The 22,443-nt window shown below is 42.3% G+C and overlaps 2 protein-coding genes and 2 long non-coding RNA genes across 6 annotated transcripts; 2 read left to right on the top strand and 2 right to left on the bottom strand.

Moving 5' to 3' along the window:
* The first annotated feature begins 472 nt into the window (after positions 1–472).
* Positions 473–1,962, top strand: LOC141017214 (uncharacterized). Of its 2 annotated transcripts, XR_012180634.1 has the most exons (3): positions 473–745; positions 1,115–1,363; positions 1,605–1,962. It is a non-coding gene; the product is annotated as an uncharacterized lncRNA (long non-coding RNA). The 2 variants fall into 2 exon arrangements; XR_012180635.1 differs by lacking the exon at positions 473–745 and having other exon boundaries at positions 838–1,363.
* A 130-nt stretch (positions 1,963–2,092) lies between these two features.
* On the bottom strand, positions 2,093–6,094 carry LOC141016879 (uncharacterized). Its single transcript, XM_073491451.1, has 8 exons — positions 5,499–6,094; positions 5,119–5,217; positions 4,473–4,556; positions 4,046–4,150; positions 3,749–3,942; positions 3,464–3,628; positions 2,385–2,629; positions 2,093–2,238 (listed from the first exon to the last, which is right to left on the bottom strand). Exons 4-8 carry the CDS (start codon positions 4,115–4,117, stop codon positions 2,216–2,218), a joined length of 699 nt encoding a protein of 232 aa, XP_073347552.1. The 5' UTR covers positions 4,118–4,150; positions 4,473–4,556; positions 5,119–5,217; positions 5,499–6,094; the 3' UTR covers positions 2,093–2,215.
* An 8,939-nt stretch (positions 6,095–15,033) lies between these two features.
* Positions 15,034–16,523, top strand: LOC141017211 (uncharacterized). Of its 2 annotated transcripts, XR_012180631.1 has the most exons (3): positions 15,034–15,306; positions 15,676–15,924; positions 16,166–16,522. It is a non-coding gene; the product is annotated as an uncharacterized lncRNA (long non-coding RNA). The 2 variants fall into 2 exon arrangements; XR_012180632.1 differs by lacking the exon at positions 15,034–15,306 and having other exon boundaries at positions 15,399–15,924; positions 16,166–16,523.
* A 130-nt stretch (positions 16,524–16,653) lies between these two features.
* LOC141016880 (uncharacterized) lies at positions 16,654–20,655 on the bottom strand. Its single transcript, XM_073491452.1, has 8 exons — positions 20,060–20,655; positions 19,680–19,778; positions 19,034–19,117; positions 18,607–18,711; positions 18,310–18,503; positions 18,025–18,189; positions 16,946–17,190; positions 16,654–16,799 (listed from the first exon to the last, which is right to left on the bottom strand). The coding sequence occupies exons 4-8, from the start codon at positions 18,676–18,678 to the stop codon at positions 16,777–16,779; spliced, it is 699 nt and encodes a 232-aa protein (XP_073347553.1). The 5' UTR covers positions 18,679–18,711; positions 19,034–19,117; positions 19,680–19,778; positions 20,060–20,655; the 3' UTR covers positions 16,654–16,776.
* Between the last annotated feature and the right edge of the window lie 1,788 nt (positions 20,656–22,443).

Raw genomic sequence — 22,443 nt, forward strand, 5'->3', positions numbered from 1 at the left:
TCCTATACTGGCTGAACGAGACACAGCAGTCCCCATCGGATTCCGGTGAAATTAGTATTTTTGGTGAATATTTTAGTGAAAAGAGACAATGTTTCATGAGACTGCCTTAAGGCTGGCATTAGGGTTAGGGTTAGGGTTAGGGTTATGGAGCTAGGGTTAGGGTTACGGTTGTCTTTTGACCGATTGACTCGAAATTCGTCACGAATGTGGTCCTCTACACGCTGAATGAGACACAGCAGTCCCCATCGGATTCCGGTGAAATTTGTATTTTTGGTGAATATTTTAAAGAAAAAAGTGGCCCATTTTTTCAATAGCTTCCAGGTCTTTGGACCGATTGACTCGAAATCGCTCCCAAATGTGCTCCTATACTGGCTGAACGAGACACAGCAGTCCCCATCGGATTCCGGTGAAATTTGTATTTTTGGTGAATATTTTAGTGAAAAGAGACAATGTTTCATGAGACTGCCTTAAAGCTAGGGTCTGTAATCCTGGAAAACTAGCAAGAGAGCGAGCAAGAATTGAAAAATGCACCTCCTCCTGCCTCCTCTAAGTTCCTCCCCCCTGCTCCCCCTCCCGTCAGTGAGTCCGTCCAAGCCACGCCCCCACACACAGGAACGCGCACAGCCGCACACCAAAAATGACAAGCGGCACGGAGAGGGAAGCTAACCTGGAGCTAACCTAAAGAGCTAGCTATTTCGGAGTATTTTGGAGGACAACAACGAACAGAATCATGTCTCATTTATCTGTAAGTAAACTATATTATTATGTTTTTTGTTTTGTTTTCTAGCACATCAGTCTGTGTGCAGACCCAGAGGCAGGTCGGGTCTGAATCTGCCGAATCTCTCCAAGGATCCGGCTGGATACAGACCCATCAGCTAAATTACATTGTAATACGTGTTACGTGTTATTCACTGACAAACGTGTTTTATTTTTATTATTATTGTTATTAGTCACATAGCATGTAATAGCAACTCGGTTTTTTCATTGACAATAATGCAGGGTAATGCAGAAGTGTTAGAGAAGTAAATTTGGGCCAATATGTCAATTTTACTCTAAAAATTAGTTAGACAGAAATGCTATTAGGCTAACGATATCTTTGTTGTTTGATTGTTAGAGTTTACATGATCAGAGCACTGGCTCAGATCCGAGCTACAGTCCGCAACCGAGCACGTCTTCAGCTCCAAGAGGACGCGGTCGTGCTAGAGCCAGAGGAGGCCGTGCTCGAGGGGCTGCAAGGGGCAGAGGCCGAGGAACTCGAGGTCAAGGACGTGGAGCAAGCCGGACTGCGACTGGAGAGCGTTTACAAGATGAGGATATTCAACGAATGGAGAATCTGCAAGCTCAAAGAATTGCAGAAGAGCAGGTAGCCTTTCTAAAATAGCCTTTTGCCCCCCATGATCTCCACATTATCTAGAACGGTAAACAATGACATGCCATTTACTGTGAGCACAACATTTCTTTTAGTTTATTGTCATTCATAAACTGTAAAAGAAAAATATAAACAAATTAAATTTTCAACTCTGGTCTGGCAACAAACCAAAAATAATATTAGTAATAATAAAGGACAAGGTCTAATCTTCTTGATGAACTGTTTTTTTTTACAGGCTAGAATTGGACGACTGAGCTTGGAAGAATCCCATCAGGTGCTTCAGATCTGCCTTACAAGGGACCCAAGCCTCCTGTTCGACGTCCTGCAGATCTCAGCATCAGTGGCAATATGGGGCACTGGGTGCTGGGCACAGAGTGGTTATTCCTAGTTGCTGTGTCTGGAAAATCAGAGACCGCTACCCAGACCCCAATGGACAGTACAAGGGTTTTGTCCCTAGCAGAGTCTGAAAAGAGATCTAAAGATTTACACTGAAGCCCTGCCATTTATATGGCAACATTTGGACTGAGGTTTACATTATGCACATAACAAGGTTGTTTATATTTTACTTTTATTTAAAATTTGTCTCTTGTTATTTATATTTTGTCATTTTTGAATAAAACTTTTGAAAAAGATGAATGCCTTTCATTGTACTATATCTGCAAAACAAGCAATAGATTTTCTCACCACCACATTCAAAATAAGTGATTACAAACAACAACAAAATTGGTATAACTCTTTTTATTGTTACATAAATAATCTGTAGATTTTCAAGAATAGTATATACATGGTGTTTCCAGGGATGGGAGACAGGTCAGGCTGTGTGGAGTAGTTGTCAGCTGTGGTGATCTACTCCTTTGGCAGTGATTTACCTTTAGGAAGAATATCACAATTACACATCTGATAATAATTAATAAATTTTTTGAGACAATCAATGAATAAGAATACTTAGAGCGTGTACATAATGTGTACATTATGTTATAACTTCATCAAGCTACAATATTGTAAGAAAACTCACCTAGGCCTCTGCTGAGTTGGGTCTGCAAAAGTTCCTGCATCGATGGAGCTGGGACACCTGACAGAACCCCATGTTGACGTGGATCATCTGGCCTTTTCCTTGCAGTCCGTGGCAAACCCCCAGTAGCAGACAGCCTGCACCGCAGAATTGCACTTTGAAGGTCTGGAATGTAGCTGTAGTCCTTCTCCACCTTTTCTGTGTACAGGCTCCACTTCTTTGACTTTTTGTTGTACACCTTGCCGTATCTGTAATAAGAGAAAAGATAAGAAGCTTTGTGATACATTCATATTAGCATAGAATTTAGTCAGGGTGGAGTTGTATGCGTCAAGGTCTGAGGCATAAAGCTCTGCCCGCAGTTGAACAATGTCTGAAGGGAGCAACATCTATCATAACCACTGTAATTTCAACTTATTTCTAAGACACACAACCTCCCACATTCTCACCAAAATATCAGACTTTTAAATTGTAATTGTAAATTGAATCCCTTTAGATTTCAACTACCTGAGACACCAAACATCTCACTTTCTCATCAATACTCAAATCCTTTTGTATTTTAAATTGTGCTGACTAGACCTCTTAGCTTCACACTTCAGGGGGTCACTGCCCATCTGTGAAAGACAAAAGAGTGTGAAAACACACCCTAGGTAAGAGGACGACCCTACAGCAGACAAAGGACGTAAAGCACACATCAGAGGTGGGCTTTTACTCAGGTGTAAATGTTTCCCTTCATTTTGAACCGCAAGCATGTTGATTGACCTTTTCTTTGCAAAGAAAATAAAAACCTTGTTGGCTGAAGGAAGTCTCTATTCTTCACCCTTGTGCACCCTTATGAAAAATGTACGTTCTTAACATTTGGGGACAAAGATGTCCTCTTCAAAAACACCAAGAAAGGTATCTTAATATTTTTTGGCCTTTTTTTTTGCTCATCAGTGTTCACATGCTTGACTGTGCTAATCCTCCTATAAAAAAATAAACCTTTAATGTATGTTTTTAACCAAAATCTGTGCACTGTGATGTCCTCTTGAATTCTGGAAATTAAAAATAAGTATTTTATTTTTATAAGATAAAAATGAACATACTGAATCGAGCCATCAGTCCTTTTCTTGACTGGTCTGTCAACATGGTGGTTGTAGTCCAGGACAGCCAACATGACTCGAGCGGCGTACACAGGCGGTGAAAAGGAGAAGCGTTTGCTCGCATACATCAAAATGTGATTATGGAACGACTCCAATTCTGCAGTAGACCTGAGAGCACAGAGAGCATTTACAATTACTTCAGAATCTGATTATGACAATTATGACTGACAAGAAGTCAAAGTTTCATTGTGAAAACAGTAAGTGGAACATAGACCTATACTGACTTACCGGAAATGTAGATATTTGTGTACATTCTTTAGCCAGCGTGCGTCAAGGACAACTTCTCTCAGTCTCTGGTGTGCTACAGAATTCTTCTCGATCCAGGTCTTCTCTCTGTCCTCCACCAAGGGACCATGGTGACAGGCACCTAAGGCCCACGCATGTGTTCCTGACACGTGGTGAAGCAGGCCAGCCCACATGTCCTAAGAAAAATAAATGTGGTCAATAACAAAAGAATCAATTTCTCCAAAATAACTATTACAAAATAAAATCTGGCCTAGATATTTTTATTTCTATAATACTTACAAAGAACTCTGTGTATGTATCTGCAGTCTTGCAGCAATACCAGAAGTGGTTGCAGATGTCTTTGGTCCACATCTGAAGGATGGCACACCCCTTTTGTTGTCCTGCCTGGACATTGCATCAGAATTACATTGTAGGAATGTCAAATTAGTTTCTGAAATTTCAGTAGATGATATTTTTTAAATCCAGCTATATCAATCTACATAGAGATTGACTATGATTTTACAGTAAATTTTACTCTGCAAATTATTGGACAAAACCATCTGACTAATCTTAAAATAAATTGGACCTGGTGTGCTTCTTCCTCCCTCGTCACAAACTGGGCCGCACGGCCGTGACAAAGGAAGGAGAAGCACACAAGGATTCAATTAACAAAAAACGCAAAAAGAACAAAATAAACTAAGCATGGCGTGTGTGGTCAGTAACATACCTTGCATCCAATTGCTGAAGAGCTGTCTCCTCTGGGCAGCTTATGTCCAAATCCTGAACCCCAGCTACTGAGAAGTCTTCATCGCTGTGAAGATTACACAATTAGAGAATACTGTCAGTGCAGCATCAACATACATTTACCCTTCATTCATAGAGGACAAAACATGGAACTGTTTGTGTATGTATAATGTAGAAATAGAAGTCTTGGGTTTGGCAGTTGGACCAAAAAAGCATAAAGATTGATATAAACTGAAGATCCACAGTTGTCCCTATCCTCACTGCATAGCATGTACAGACTACTGCAGCCCATGACAAGCTTGTAACATGATCAATTACTCCACCAACACCACACAAAGTTAGAGGTACAACTTATGGTAGCTGTGTTTTATTTTAGTGTTGGTTGTTGTTTTAGTTGATGTTAACAACTCTGTGTTGAGTGCTGGACCTCCTATGGTGAAGGACAGTGATCTAATCACTAACATTTACATGTATTTATAATGTTTGTATAATGATATGGCAGATATCACTGATAATAATACCTCAAATAGCACTTTGAGGCACATAAAACAGAAAAGGCTAGATGTAAAAGCGTTGACAAATTCATATTCATAGCAGCAGCAGCAGCAGCAGCAGCCAGTTGAACTCACCGGTCGGAAAGAGACTCAGACACAATAGTTGAAACTGGCGGGGGAGGTGGCCTCATCAATCCTTTAGACGGCGTCGAGGTTGATGGATCCTTCTCATAGCTATGAAACATAAATGAGCTACGTCACCGCGGTTGTAAAAGCCATGCGTCTTTTATCACAATAACACAGACACAGACGACTATGGTAGTAGAGTAATATCTTGTATAAAATCAATATACTATAATCTATTCAATACTAGCGTCATCGGCCCGTTTTACACCACAGAGAAGCTAATATTAGCATTTGGCTAATACAAGCTACAATAGTAGCTACGTTAGCAAAAGTTAGCCTACATTTTCATGAAAATAAGAAATCCTCCCTGAGGCTAAACAAATAATTACCTGTCCAACAGAAAGACGGCAACCTCGGCATCACTTTTGAGTCTCTTCAGATCCCTCAGTTGTCTCCACCGCTCAAAAGCTGAACCAATGTTGACTCTGGTTTTCGCTCTTGCTTTATCCAGAAGCTTTTTGTTTGCAGACTTTTCTTCCTCTGGCTTTCTCTTTTTTGCCTTTTTCTCTGGAAGAGCCGTAACAAGTAACCGTTGAGGCGGTTTGGGCTGCGTTTTCTCAGCCATTGCTCAAATGATCACGAAATCCGTTCTATAACTCTGTAGTCCTGCAGAGGTTTACTGAATCGGCAGCAGGCAGCAAGACCTGAAGGCGGTGCGCGCTCCGTAGGAGGGGGCGGGTGCAGAACTAGACATGAAGGCATCTGATTGGTTCCTTAGTCTCCGAGCAAACTTCGACCAATCCGTGCTATTCAGACCGAAGGGAACGGATAGGGGGGAGTTTTCTCAGTCTTGCGGCTGTCACAGAGCTCTGTTATTTTCCATTCCTTTTCCTGCTGACATAGCGTACCGATTCCTCTGAAATTAGACGGGCCATTTCCCCCAGTATAAGAAAAAGTGCTTTTGAACAGGATTACAGACCCTAGCTTTAAGGCTGGCATTAGGGTTAGGGTTAGGGTTAGGGTTATGGAGCTAGGGTTAGGGTTACGGTCGTCTTTTGACCGATTGACTCGAAATTCGTCACGAATGTGGTCCTCTACTCGCTGAATGAGACACAGCAGTCCCCATCGGATTCCGGTGAAATTTGTATTTTTGGTGAATATTTTAAAGAAAAAAGTGGCCCATTTTTTCAATAGCTTCCAGGTCTTTGGACCGATTGACTCGAAATCGCTCCCAAATGTGCTCCTATACTGGCTGAACGAGACACAGCAGTCCCCATCGGATTCCGGTGAAATTTGTATTTTTGGTGAATATTTTAAAGAAAAAAGTGGCCCATTTTTTCAATAGCTTCCAGGTTTTTGGACCGATTGACTCGAAATCGCTCCCAAATGTGCTCCTATACTGGCTGAACGAGACACAGCAGTCCCCATCGGATTCCGGTGAAATTTGTATTTTTGGTGAATATTTTAGTGAAAAGAGACAATGTTTCATGAGACTGCCTTAAGGCTGGCATTAGGGTTAGGGTTAGGGTTAGGGTTATGGAGCTAGGGTTAAGGTTACGGTCGTCTTTTGACCGATTGACTAGAAATTCGTCACGAATGTGCTCCTATACTGGCTGAACGAGGCACAGCAGTCCCCATCGGATTCCGGTGAAATTTGTATTTTTGGTGAATATTTTAGTGAAAAGAGACAATGTTTCATGAGACTGCCTTAAGGCTGGCATTAGGGTTAGGGTTAGGGTTAGGGTTATGGAGCTAGGGTTAGGGTTACGGTCGTCTTTTGATCGATTGACTCGAAATTCGTCAGGAATGTGGTCCTCTACTCGCTGAATGAGACACAGCAGTCCCCATCGGATTCCGGTGAAATTTGTATTTTTGGTGAATATTTTAAAGAAAAAAGTGGCCCATTTTTTCAATAGCTTCCAGGTCTTTGGACCGATTGACTCGAAATCGCTCCCAAATGTGCTCCTATACTGGCTGAACGAGACACAGCAGTCCCCATCGGATTCCGGTGAAATTTGTATTTTTGGTGAATATTTTAGTGAAAAGAGACAATGTTTCATGAGACTGCCTTAAGGCTGGCATTAGGGTTAGGGTTAGGGTTAGGGTTATGGAGCTAGGGTTAGGGTTAAGGTCGTCTTTTGACCGATTGACTAGAAATTCGTCACGAATGTGCTCCTATACTGGCTGAACGAGGCACAGCAGTCCCCATCGGATTCCGGTGAAATTTGTATTTTTGGTGAATATTTTAGTGAAAAGAGACAATGTTTCATGAGACTGCCTTAAGGCTGGCATTAGGGTTAGGGTTAGGGTTAGGGTTATGGAGCTAGGGTTAGGGTTACGGTCGTCTTTTGACCGATTGACTCGAAATTCGTCACGAATGTGGTCCTCTACTCGCTGAATGAGACACAGCAGTCCCCATCGGATTCCGGTGAAATTTGTATTTTTGGTGAATATTTTAAAGAAAAAAGTGGCCCATTTTTTCAATAGCTTCCAGGTCTTTGGACCGATTGACTCGAAATCGCTCCCAAATGTGCTCCTATACTGGCTGAACGAGACACAGCAGTCCCCATCGGATTCCGGTGAAATTTGTATTTTTGGTGAATATTTTAAAGAAAAAAGTGGCCCATTTTTTCAATAGCTTCCAGGTCTTTGGACCGATTGACTCGAAATCGCTCCCAAATGTGCTCCTATACTGGCTGAACGAGACACAGCAGTCCCCATCGGATTCCGGTGAAATTTGTATTTTTGGTGAATATTTTAGTGAAAAGAGACAATGTTTCATGAGACTGCCTTAAGGCTGGCATTAGGGTTAGGGTTAGGTTTAGGGTTATCGAGCTAGGGTTAGGGTTACGGTCGTCTTTTGACCGATTGACTCGAAATTCGTCACGAATGTGCTCCTATACTGGCTGAACGAGACACAGCAGTCCCCATCGGATTCCGGTGAAATTTGAATTTTTGGTGAATATTTTAGTGAAAAGAGACAATGTTTCATGAGAATGCCTTAAGGCTGGCATTAGGGTTAGGGTTAGGGTTAGGGTTATGGAGCTAGGGTTAGGGTTACGGTCGTCTTTTGACCGATTGACTCGAAATTCGTCACGAATGTGGTCCTCTACTCGCTGAATGAGACACAGCAGTCCCCATTGGATTCCGGTGAAATTTGTATTTTTGGTGAATATTTTAAAGAAAAAAGTGGCCCATTTTTTCAATAGCTTCCAGGTCTTTGGACCGATTGACTCGAAATCGCTCCCAAATGTGCTCCTATACTGGCTGAACGAGACACAGCAGTCCCCATCGGATTCCGGTGAAATTTGTATTTTTGGTGAATATTTTAGTGAAAAGAGACAATGTTTCATGAGACTGCCTTAAGGCTGGCATTAGGGTTAGGGTTAGGTTTAGGGTTATCGAGCTAGGGTTAGGGTTACGGTCGTCTTTTGACCGATTGACTCGAAATTCGTCACGAATGTGCTCCTATACTGGCTGAACGAGACACAGCAGTCCCCATCGGATTCCGGTGAAATTTGTATTTTTGGTGAATATTTTAAAGAAAAAAGTGGCCCATTTTTTCAATAGCTTCCAGGTCTTTGGACCGATTGACTCGAAATCGCTCCCAAATGTGCTCCTATACTGGCTGAACGAGACACAGCAGTCCCCATCGGATTCCGGTGAAATTTGTATTTTTGGTGAATATTTTAGTGAAAAGAGACAATGTTTCATGAGACTGCCTTAAGGCTGGCATTAGGGTTAGGGTTAGGTTTAGTGTTATCGAGCTAGGGTTAGGGTTACGGTCGTCTTTTGACCGATTGACTCGAAATTCGTCACGAATGTGCTCCTATACTGGCTGAACGAGACACAGCAGTCCCCATCGGATTCCGGTGAAATTTGTATTTTTGGTGAATATTTTAGTGAAAAGAGACAATGTTTCATGAGACTGCCTTAAGGCTGGCATTAGGGTTAGGGTTAGGGTTAGGGTTATGGAGCTAGGGTTAGGGTTACGGTCGTCTTTTGACCGATTGACTCGAAATTCGTCACGAATGTGGTCCTCTACTCGCTGAATGAGACACAGCAGTCCCCATCGGATTCCGGTGAAATTTGTATTTTTGGTGAATATTTTAAAGAAAAAAGTGGCCCATTTTTTCAATAGCTTCCAGGTCTTTGGACCGATTGACTCGAAATCGCTCCCAAATGTGCTCCTATACTGGCTGAACGAGACACAGCAGTCCCCATCGGATTCCGGTGAAATTTGTATTTTTGGTGAATATTTTAGTGAAAAGAGACAATGTTTCATGAGACTGCCTTAAGGCTGGCATTAGGGTTAGGGTTAGGGTTAGGGTTATGGAGCTAGGGTTAGGGTTAAGGTCGTCTTTTGACCGATTGACTAGAAATTCGTCACGAATATGCTCCTATACTGGCTGAACGAGGCACAGCAGTCCCCATCGGATTCCGGTGAAATTTGTATTTTTGGTGAATATTTTAGTGAAAAGAGACAATGTTTCATGAGACTGCCTTAAGGCTGGCATTAGGGTTAGGGTTAGGGTTAGGGTTATGGAGCTAGGGTTAGGGTTACGGTCGTCTTTTGACCGATTGACTCGAAATTCGTCACGAATGTGGTCCTCTACACGCTGAATGAGACACAGCAGTCCCCATCGGATTCCGGTGAAATTTGTATTTTTGGTGAATATTTTAAAGAAAAAAGTGGCCCATTTTTTCAATAGCTTCCAGGTCTTTGGACCGATTGACTCGAAATCGCTCCCAAATGTGCTCCTATACTGGCTGAACGAGACACAGCAGTCCCCATCGGATTCCGGTGAAATTTGTATTTTTGGTGAATATTTTAGTGAAAAGAGACAATGTTTCATGAGACTGCCTTAAGGCTGGCATTAGGGTTAGGGTTAGGGTTAGGGTTATGGAGCTAGGGTTAGGGTTACGGTCGTCTTTTGACCGATTGACTCGAAATTCGTCACGAATGTGGTCCTCTACTCGCTGAATGAGACACAGCAGTCCCCATCGGATTCCGGTGAAATTTGTATTTTTGGTGAATATTTTAAAGAAAAAAGTGGCCCATTTTTTCAATAGCTTCCAGGTCTTTGGACCGATTGACTCGAAATCGCTCCCAAATGTGCTCCTATACTGGCTGAACGAGACACAGCAGTCCCCATCGGATTCCGGTGAAATTTGTATTTTTGGTGAATATTTTAGTGAAAAGAGACAATGTTTCATGAGACTGCCTTAAGGCTGGCATTAGGGTTAGGGTTAGGTTCAGGGTTATCGAGCTAGGGTTAGGGTTACGGTCGTCTTTTGACCGATTGACTCGAAATTCGTCACAAATGTGCTCCTATACTGGCTGAACGAGACACAGCAGTCCCCATCGGATTCCGGTGAAATTTGTATTTTTGGTGAATATTTTAAAGAAAAAAGTGGCCCATTTTTTCAATAGCTTCCAGGTCTTTGGACCGATTGACTCGAAATCACTCCCAAATGTGCTCCTATACTGGCTGAACGAGACACAGCAGTCCCCATCGGATTCCGGTGAAATTTGTATTTTTGGTGAATATTTTAGTGAAAAGAGACAATGTTTCATGAGACTGCCTTAAGGCTGGCATTAGGGTTAGGGTTAGGGTTAGGGTTATGGAGCTAGGGTTAGGGTTACGGTCGTCTTTTGACCGATTGACTCGAAATTCGTCACGAATGTGGTCCTCTACTCGCTGAATGAGACACAGCAGTCCCCATCGGATTCCGGTGAAATTTGTATTTTTGGTGAATATTTTAAAGAAAAAAGTGGCCCATTTTTTCAATAGCTTCCAGGTCTTTGGACCGATTGACTCGAAATCGCTCCCAAATGTGCTCCTATACTGGCTGAACGAGACACAGCAGTCCCCATCGGATTCCGGTGAAATTTGTATTTTTGGTGAATATTTTAAAGAAAAAAGTGGCCCATTTTTTCAATAGCTTCCAGGTCTTTGGACCGATTGACTCGAAATCGCTCCCAAATGTGCTCCTATACTGGCTGAACGAGACACAGCAGTCCCCATCGGATTCCGGTGAAATTTGTATTTTTGGTGAATATTTTAGTGAAAAGAGACAATGTTTCATGAGACTGCCTTAAGGCTGGCATTAGGGTTAGGGTTAGGTTTAGGGTTATGGAGCTAGGGTTAGGGTTACGGTCGTCTTTTGACCGATTGACTCGAAATTCGTCACGAATGTGCTCCTATACTGGCTGAACGAGACACAGCAGTCCCCATCGGATTCCGGTGAAATTTGTATTTTTGGTGAATATTTTAGTGAAAAGAGACAATGTTTCATGAGACTGCCTTAAGGCTGGCATTAGGGTTAGGGTTAGGGTTAGGGTTATGGAGCTAGGGTTAGGGTTACGGTCGTCTTTTGACCGATTGACTCGAAATTCGTCACGAATGTGGTCCTCTACTCGCTGAATGAGACACAGCAGTCCCCATCGGATTCCGGTGAAATTTGTATTTTTGGTGAATATTTTAAAGAAAAAAGTGGCCCATTTTTTCAATAGCTTCCAGGTCTTTGGACCGATTGACTCGAAATCGCTCCCAAATGTGCTCCTATACTGGCTGAACGAGACACAGCAGTCCCCATCGGATTCCGGTGAAATTTGTATTTTTGGTGAATATTTTAGTGAAAAGAGACAATGTTTCATGAGACTGCCTTAAGGCTGGCATTAGGGTTAGGGTTAGGGTTAGGGTTATGGAGCTAGGGTTAGGGTTACGGTCGTCTTTTGACCGATTGACTCGAAATTCGTCACGAATGTGGTCCTCTACTCGCTGAATGAGACACAGCAGTCCCCATCGGATTCCGGTGAAATTTGTATTTTTGGTGAATATTTTAAAGAAAAAAGTGGCCCATTTTTTCAATAGCTTCCAGGTCTTTGGACCGATTGACTCGAAATCGCTCCCAAATGTGCTCCTATACTGGCTGAACGAGACACAGCAGTCCCCATCGGATTCCGGTGAAATTTGTATTTTTGGTGAATATTTTAAAGAAAAAAGTGGCCCATTTTTTCAATAGCTTCCAGGTCTTTGGACCGATTGACTCGAAATCGCTCCCAAATGTGCTCCTATACTGGCTGAACGAGACACAGCAGTCCCCATCGGATTCCGGTGAAATTTGTATTTTTGGTGAATATTTTAGTGAAAAGAGACAATGTTTCATGAGACTGCCTTAAGGCTGGCATTAGGGTTAGGGTTAGGGTTAGGGTTATGGAGCTAGGGTTAGGGTTACGGTCGTCTTTTGACCGATTGACTCGAAATTCGTCACGAATGTGGTCCTCTACTCGCTGAATGAGACACAGCAGTCCCCATCGGATTCCGGTGAAATTTGTATTTTTGGTGAATATTTTAAAGAAAAAAGTGGCCCATTTTTTCAATAGCTTCCAGGTCTTTGGACCGATTGACTCGAAATCGCTCCCAAATGTGCTCCTATACTGGCTGAACGAGACACAGCAGTCCCCATCGGATTCCGGTGAAATTTGTATTTTTGGTGAATATTTTAAAGAAAAAAGTGGCCCATTTTTTCAATAGCTTCCAGGTCTTTGGACCGATTGACTCGAAATCGCTCCCAAATGTGCTCCTATACTGGCTGAACGAGACACAGCAGTCCCCATCGGATTCCGGTGAAATTTGTATTTTTGGTGAATATTTTAGTGAAAAGAGACAATGTTTCATGAGACTGCCTTAAGGCTGGCATTAGGGTTAGGGTTAGGTTTAGGGTTATCGAGCTAGGGTTAGGGTTACGGTCGTCTTTTGACCGATTGACTCGAAATTCGTCACGAATGTGCTCCTATACTGGCTGAACGAGGCACAGCAGTCCCCATCGGATTCCGGTGAAATTTGTATTTTTGGTGAATATTTTAGTGAAAAGAGACAATGTTTCATGAGACTGCCTTAAGGCTGGCATTAGGGTTAGGGTTAGGGTTAGGGTTATGGAGCTAGGGTTAGGGTTACGGTCGTCTTTTGACCGATTGACTCGAAATTCGTCACGAATGTGGTCCTCTACTCGCTGAATGAGACACAGCAGTCCCCATCGGATTCCGGTGAAATTTGTATTTTTGGTGAATATTTTAAAGAAAAAAGTGGCCCATTTTTTCAATAGCTTCCAGGTCTTTGGACCGATTGACTCGAAATCGCTCCCAAATGTGCTCCTATACTGGCTGAACGAGACACAGCAGTCCCCATCGGATTCCGGTGAAATTTGTATTTTTGGTGAATATTTTAGTGAAAAGAGACAATGTTTCATGAGACTGCCTTAAGGCTGGCATTAGGGTTAGGGTTAGGGTTAGGGTTATGGAGCTAGGGTTAGGGTTACGGTCGTCTTTTGACCGATTGACTCGAAATTCGTCACGAATGTGGTCCTCTACTCGCTGAATGAGACACAGCAGTCCCCATCGGATTCCGGTGAAATTTGTATTTTTGGTGAATATTTTAAAGAAAAAAGTGGCCCATTTTTTCAATAGCTTCCAGGTCTTTGGACCGATTGACTCGAAATCGCTCCCAAATGTGCTCCTATACTGGCTGAACGAGACACAGCAGTCCCCATCGGATTCCGGTGAAATTTGTATTTTTGGTGAATATTTTAAAGAAAAAAGTGGCCCATTTTTTCAATAGCTTCCAGGTCTTTGGACCGATTGACTCGAAATCGCTCCCAAATGTGCTCCTATACTGGCTGAACGAGACACAGCAGTCCCCATCGGATTCCGGTGAAATTTGTATTTTTGGTGAATATTTTAGTGAAAAGAGACAATGTTTCATGAGACTGCCTTAAGGCTGGCATTAGGGTTAGGGTTAGGTTTAGGGTTATCGAGCTAGGGTTAGGGTTACGGTCGTCTTTTGACCGATTGACTCGAAATTCGTCACGAATGTGCTCCTATACTGGCTGAACGAGGCACAGCAGTCCCCATCGGATTCCGGTGAAATTTGTATTTTTGATGAATATTTTAGTGAAAAGAGACAATGTTTCATGAGACTGCCTTAAGGCTGGCATTAGGGTTAGGGTTAGGGTTAGGGTTATGGAGCTAGGGTTAGGGTTACGGTCGTCTTTTGACCGATTGACTCGAAATTCGTCACGAATGTGGTCCTCTACTCGCTGAATGAGACACAGCAGTCCCCATCGGATTCCGGTGAAATTTGTATTTTTGGTGAATATTTTAAAGAAAAAAGTGGCCCATTTTTTCAATAGCTTCCAGGTCTTTGGACCGATTGACTCGAAATCGCTCCCAAATGTGCTCCTATACTGGCTGAACGAGACACAGCAGTCCCCATCGGATTCCGGTGAAATTTGTATTTTTGGTGAATATTTTAGTGAAAAGAGACAATGTTTCATGAGACTGCCTTAAGGCTGGCATTAGGGTTAGGGTTAGGTTCAGGGTTATCGAGCTAGGGTTAGGGTTACGGTCGTCTTTTGACCGATTGACTCGAAATTCGTCACAAATGTGCTCCTATACTGGCTGAACGAGACACAGCAGTCCCCATCGGATTCCGGTGAAATTTGTATTTTTGGTGAATATTTTAGTGAAAAGAGACAATGTTTCATGAGACTGCCTTAAGGCTGGCATTAGGGTTAGGGTTAGGGTTAGGGTTATGGAGCTAGGGTTAGGGTTACGGTTGTCTTTTGACCGATTGACTCGAAATTCGTCACGAATGTGGTCCTCTACACGCTGAATGAGACACAGCAGTCCCCATCGGATTCCGGTGAAATTTGTATTTTTGGTGAATATTTTAAAGAAAAAAGTGGCCCATTTTTTCAATAGCTTCCAGGTCTTTGGACCGATTGACTCGAAATCGCTCCCAAATGTGCTCCTATACTGGCTGAACGAGACACAGCAGTCCCCATCGGATTCCGGTGAAATTTGTATTTTTGGTGAATATTTTAGTGAAAAGAGACAATGTTTCATGAGACTGCCTTAAAGCTAGGGTCTGTAATCCTGGAAAACTAGCAAGAGAGCGAGCAAGAATTGAAAAATGCACCTCCTCCTGCCTCCTCTAAGTTCCTCCCCCCTGCTCCCCCTCCCGTCAGTGAGTCCGTCCAAGCCACGCCCCCACACACAGGAACGCGCACAGCCGCACACCAAAAATGACAAGCGGCACGGAGAGGGAAGCTAACCTGGAGCTAACCTAAAGAGCTAGCTATTTCGGAGTATTTTGGAGGACAACAACGAACAGAATCATGTCTCATTTATCTGTAAGTAAACTATATTATTATGTTTTTTGTTTTGTTTTCTAGCACATCAGTCTGTGTGCAGACCCAGAGGCAGGTCGGGTCTGAATCTGCCGAATCTCTCCAAGGATCCGGCTGGATACAGACCCATCAGCTAAATTACATTGTAATACGTGTTACGTGTTATTCACTGACAAACGTGTTTTATTTTTATTATTATTGTTATTAGTCACATAGCATGTAATAGCAACTCGGTTTTTTCATTGACAATAATGCAGGGTAATGCAGAAGTGTTAGAGAAGTAAATTTGGGCCAATATGTCAATTTTACTCTAAAAATTAGTTAGACAGAAATGCTATTAGGCTAACGATATCTTTGTTGTTTGATTGTTAGAGTTTACATGATCAGAGCACTGGCTCAGATCCGAGCTACAGTCCGCAACCGAGCACGTCTTCAGCTCCAAGAGGACGCGGTCGTGCTAGAGCCAGAGGAGGCCGTGCTCGAGGGGCTGCAAGGGGCAGAGGCCGAGGAACTCGAGGTCAAGGACGTGGAGCAAGCCGGACTGCGACTGGAGAGCGTTTACAAGATGAGGATATTCAACGAATGGAGAATCTGCAAGCTCAAAGAATTGCAGAAGAGCAGGTAGCCTTTCTAAAATAGCCTTTTGCCCCCCATGATCTCCACATTATCTAGAACGGTAAACAATGACATGCCATTTACTGTGAGCACAACATTTCTTTTAGTTTATTGTCATTCATAAACTGTAAAAGAAAAATATAAACAAATTAAATTTTCAACTCTGGTCTGGCAACAAACCAAAAATAATATTAGTAATAATAAAGGACAAGGTCTAATCTTCTTGATGAACTGTTTTTTTTTACAGGCTAGAATTGGACGACTGAGCTTGGAAGAATCCCATCAGGTGCTTCAGATCTGCCTTACAAGGGACCCAAGCCTCCTGTTCGACGTCCTGCAGATCTCAGCATCAGTGGCAATATGGGGCACTGGGTGCTGGGCACAGAGTGGTTATTCCTAGTTGCTGTGTCTGGAAAATCAGAGACCGCTACCCAGACCCCAATGGACAGTACAAGGGTTTTGTCCCTAGCAGAGTCTGAAAAGAGATCTAAAGATTTACACTGAAGCCCTGCCATTTATATGGCAACATTTGGACTGAGGTTTACATTATGCACATAACAAGGTTGTTTATATTTTACTTTTATTTAAAATTTGTCTCTTGTTATTTATATTTTGTCATTTTTGAATAAAACTTTTGAAAAAGATGAATGCCTTTCATTGTACTATATCTGCAAAACAAGCAATAGATTTTCTCACCACCACATTCAAAATAAGTGATTACAAACAACAACAAAATTGGTATAACTCTTTTTATTGTTACATAAATAATCTGTAGATTTTCAAGAATAGTATATACATGGTGTTTCCAGGGATGGGAGACAGGTCAGGCTGTGTGGAGTAGTTGTCAGCTGTGGTGATCTACTCCTTTGGCAGTGATTTACCTTTAGGAAGAATATCACAATTACACATCTGATAATAATTAATAAATTTTTTGAGACAATCAATGAATAAGAATACTTAGAGCGTGTACATAATGTGTACATTATGTTATAACTTCATCAAGCTACAATATTGTAAGAAAACTCACCTAGGCCTCTGCTGAGTTGGGTCTGCAAAAGTTCCTGCATCGATGGAGCTGGGACACCTGACAGAACCCCATGTTGACGTGGATCATCTGGCCTTTTCCTTGCAGTCCGTGGCAAACCCCCAGTAGCAGACAGCCTGCACCGCAGAATTGCACTTTGAAGGTCTGGAATGTAGCTGTAGTCCTTCTCCACCTTTTCTGTGTACAGGCTCCACTTCTTTGACTTTTTGTTGTACACCTTGCCGTATCTGTAATAAGAGAAAAGATAAGAAGCTTTGTGATACATTCATATTAGCATAGAATTTAGTCAGGGTGGAGTTGTATGCGTCAAGGTCTGAGGCATAAAGCTCTGCCCGCAGTTGAACAATGTCTGAAGGGAGCAACATCTATCATAACCACTGTAATTTCAACTTATTTCTAAGACACACAACCTCCCACATTCTCACCAAAATATCAGACTTTTAAATTGTAATTGTAAATTGAATCCCTTTAGATTTCAACTACCTGAGACACCAAACATCTCACTTTCTCATCAATACTCAAATCCTTTTGTATTTTAAATTGTGCTGACTAGACCTCTTAGCTTCACACTTCAGGGGGTCACTGCCCATCTGTGAAAGACAAAAGAGTGTGAAAACACACCCTAGGTAAGAGGACGACCCTACAGCAGACAAAGGACGTAAAGCACACATCAGAGGTGGGCTTTTACTCAGGTGTAAATGTTTCCCTTCATTTTGAACCGCAAGCATGTTGATTGACCTTTTCTTTGCAAAGAAAATAAAAACCTTGTTGGCTGAAGGAAGTCTCTATTCTTCACCCTTGTGCACCCTTATGAAAAATGTACGTTCTTAACATTTGGGGACAAAGATGTCCTCTTCAAAAACACCAAGAAAGGTATCTTAATATTTTTTGGCCTTTTTTTTTGCTCATCAGTGTTCACATGCTTGACTGTGCTAATCCTCCTATAAAAAAATAAACCTTTAATGTATGTTTTTAACCAAAATCTGTGCACTGTGATGTCCTCTTGAATTCTGGAAATTAAAAATAAGTATTTTATTTTTATAAGATAAAAATGAACATACTGAATCGAGCCATCAGTCCTTTTCTTGACTGGTCTGTCAACATGGTGGTTGTAGTCCAGGACAGCCAACATGACTCGAGCGGCGTACACAGGCGGTGAAAAGGAGAAGCGTTTGCTCGCATACATCAAAATGTGATTATGGAACGACTCCAATTCTGCAGTAGACCTGAGAGCACAGAGAGCATTTACAATTACTTCAGAATCTGATTATGACAATTATGACTGACAAGAAGTCAAAGTTTCATTGTGAAAACAGTAAGTGGAACATAGACCTATACTGACTTACCGGAAATGTAGATATTTGTGTACATTCTTTAGCCAGCGTGCGTCAAGGACAACTTCTCTCAGTCTCTGGTGTGCTACAGAATTCTTCTCGATCCAGGTCTTCTCTCTGTCCTCCACCAAGGGACCATGGTGACAGGCACCTAAGGCCCACGCATGTGTTCCTGACACGTGGTGAAGCAGGCCAGCCCACATGTCCTAAGAAAAATAAATGTGGTCAATAACAAAAGAATCAATTTCTCCAAAATAACTATTACAAAATAAAATCTGGCCTAGATATTTTTATTTCTATAATACTTACAAAGAACTCTGTGTATGTATCTGCAGTCTTGCAGCAATACCAGAAGTGGTTGCAGATGTCTTTGGTCCACATCTGAAGGATGGCACACCCCTTTTGTTGTCCTGCCTGGACATTGCATCAGAATTACATTGTAGGAATGTCAAATTAGTTTCTGAAATTTCAGTAGATGATATTTTTTAAATCCAGCTATATCAATCTACATAGAGATTGACTATGATTTTACAGTAAATTTTACTCTGCAAATTATTGGACAAAACCATCTGACTAATCTTAAAATAAATTGGACCTGGTGTGCTTCTTCCTCCCTCGTCACAAACTGGGCCGCACGGCCGTGACAAAGGAAGGAGAAGCACACAAGGATTCAATTAACAAAAAACGCAAAAAGAACAAAATAAACTAAGCATGGCGTGTGTGGTCAGTAACATACCTTGCATCCAATTGCTGAAGAGCTGTCTCCTCTGGGCAGCTTATGTCCAAATCCTGAACCCCAGCTACTGAGAAGTCTTCATCGCTGTGAAGATTACACAATTAGAGAATACTGTCAGTGCAGCATCAACATACATTTACCCTTCATTCATAGAGGACAAAACATGGAACTGTTTGTGTATGTATAATGTAGAAATAGAAGTCTTGGGTTTGGCAGTTGGACCAAAAAAGCATAAAGATTGATATAAACTGAAGATCCACAGTTGTCCCTATCCTCACTGCATAGCATGTACAGACTACTGCAGCCCATGACAAGCTTGTAACATGATCAATTACTCCACCAACACCACACAAAGTTAGAGGTACAACTTATGGTAGCTGTGTTTTATTTTAGTGTTGGTTGTTGTTTTAGTTGATGTTAACAACTCTGTGTTGAGTGCTGGACCTCCTATGGTGAAGGACAGTGATCTAATCACTAACATTTACATGTATTTATAATGTTTGTATAATGATATGGCAGATATCACTGATAATAATACCTCAAATAGCACTTTGAGGCACATAAAACAGAAAAGGCTAGATGTAAAAGCGTTGACAAATTCATATTCATAGCAGCAGCAGCAGCAGCAGCAGCCAGTTGAACTCACCGGTCGGAAAGAGACTCAGACACAATAGTTGAAACTGGCGGGGGAGGTGGCCTCATCAATCCTTTAGACGGCGTCGAGGTTGATGGATCCTTCTCATAGCTATGAAACATAAATGAGCTACGTCACCGCGGTTGTAAAAGCCATGCGTCTTTTATCACAATAACACAGACACAGACGACTATGGTAGTAGAGTAATATCTTGTATAAAATCAATATACTATAATCTATTCAATACTAGCGTCATCGGCCCGTTTTACACCACAGAGAAGCTAATATTAGCATTTGGCTAATACAAGCTACAATAGTAGCTACGTTAGCAAAAGTTAGCCTACATTTTCATGAAAATAAGAAATCCTCCCTGAGGCTAAACAAATAATTACCTGTCCAACAGAAAGACGGCAACCTCGGCATCACTTTTGAGTCTCTTCAGATCCCTCAGTTGTCTCCACCGCTCAAAAGCTGAACCAATGTTGACTCTGGTTTTCGCTCTTGCTTTATCCAGAAGCTTTTTGTTTGCAGACTTTTCTTCCTCTGGCTTTCTCTTTTTTGCCTTTTTCTCTGGAAGAGCCGTAACAAGTAACCGTTGAGGCGGTTTGGGCTGCGTTTTCTCAGCCATTGCTCAAATGATCACGAAATCCGTTCTATAACTCTGTAGTCCTGCAGAGGTTTACTGAATCGGCAGCAGGCAGCAAGACCTGAAGGCGGTGCGCGCTCCGTAGGAGGGGGCGGGTGCAGAACTAGACATGAAGGCATCTGATTGGTTCCTTAGTCTCCGAGCAAACTTCGACCAATCCGTGCTATTCAGACCGAAGGGAACGGATAGGGGGGAGTTTTCTCAGTCTTGCGGCTGTCACAGAGCTCTGTTATTTTCCATTCCTTTTCCTGCTGACATAGCGTACCGATTCCTCTGAAATTAGACGGGCCATTTCCCCCAGTATAAGAAAAAGTGCTTTTGAACAGGATTACAGACCCTAGCTTTAAGGCTGGCATTAGGGTTAGGGTTAGGGTTAGGGTTATGGAGCTAGGGTTAGGGTTACGGTCGTCTTTTGACCGATTGACTCGAAATTCGTCACGAATGTGGTCCTCTACTCGCTGAATGAGACACAGCAGTCCCCATCGGATTCCGGTGAAATTTGTATTTTTGGTGAATATTTTAAAGAAAAAAGTGGCCCATTTTTTCAATAGCTTCCAGGTCTTTGGACCGATTGACTCGAAATCGCTCCCAAATGTGCTCCTATACTGGCTGAACGAGACACAGCAGTCCCCATCGGATTCCGGTGAAATTTGTATTTTTGGTGAATATTTTAAAGAAAAAAGTGGCCCATTTTTTCAATAGCTTCCAGGTCTTTGGACCGATTGACTCGAAATCGTTCCCAAATGTGCTCCTATACTGGCTGAACGAGACACAGCAGTCCCCATCGGATTCCGGTGAAATTTGTATTTTTGGTGAATATTTTAGTGAAAAGAGACAATGTTTCATGAGACTGCCTTAAGGCTGGCATTAGGGTTAGGGTTAGGTTTAGGGTTATCGAGCTAGGGTTAGGGTTACGGTCGTCTTTTGACCGATTGACTCGAAATTCGTCACGAATGTGCTCCTATACTGGCTGAACGAGGCACAGCAGTCCCCATCGGATTCCGGTGAAATTTGTATTTTTGGTGAATATTTTAGTGAAAAGAGACAATGTTTCATGAGACTGCCTTAAGGCTGGCATTAGGGTTAGGGTTAGGGTTAGGGTTATGGAGCTAGGGTTAGGGTTACGGTCGTCTTTTGACCGATTGACTCGAAATTCGTCACGAATGTGGTCCTCTACTCGCTGAATGAGACACAGCAGTCCCCATCGGATTCCGGTGAAATTTGTATTTTTGGTGAATATTTTAGTGTAAAGAGACAATGTTTCATGAGACTGCCTTAAGGCTGGCATTAGGGTTAGGGTTAGGGTTAGGGTTATGGAGCTAGGGTTAGGGTTACGGTCGTCTTTTGACCGATTGACTCGAAATTCGTCACGAATGTGGTCCTCTACTCGCTGAATGAGACACAGCAGTCCCCATCGGATTCCGGTGAAATTTGTATTTTTGGTGAATATTTTAAAGAAAAAAGTGGCCCATTTTTTCAATAGCTTCCAGGTCTTTGGACCGATTGACTCGAAATCGCTCCCAAATGTGCTCCTATACTGGCTGAACGAGACACAGCAGTCCCCATCGGATTCCGGTGAAATTTGTATTTTTGGTGAATATTTTAGTGAAAAGAGACAATGTTTCATGAGACTGCCTTAAGGCTGGCATTAGGGTTAGGGTTATGTTTAGGGTTATCGAGCTAGGGTTAGGGTTACGGTCGTCTTTTGACCGATTGACTCGAAATTCGTCACGAATGTGCTCCTATACTGGCTGAACGAGACACAGCAGTCCCCATCGGATTCCGGTGAAATTTGTATTTTTGGTGAATATTTTAGTGAAAAGAGACAATGTTTCATGAGACTGCCTTAAGGCTGGCATTAGGGTTAGGGTTAGGGTTAGGGTTATGGAGCTAGGGTTAGGGTTACGGTCGTCTTTTGACCGATTGACTCGAAATTCGTCACGAATGTGGTCCTCTACTCGCTGAATGAGACACAGCAGTCCCCATCGGATTCCGGTGAAATTTGTATTTTTGGTGAATATTTTAAAGAAAAAAGTGGCCCATTTTTTCAATAGCTTCCAGGTCTTTGGACCGATTGACTCGAAATCGCTCCCAAATGTGCTCCTATACTGGCTGAACGAGACACAGCAG

This window comes from Pagrus major, chromosome 21 (genome assembly GCF_040436345.1).
Source record: "Pagrus major chromosome 21, Pma_NU_1.0".
In the NCBI taxonomy this organism is placed as follows: Eukaryota; Metazoa; Chordata; class Actinopteri; order Spariformes; family Sparidae; genus Pagrus; species Pagrus major.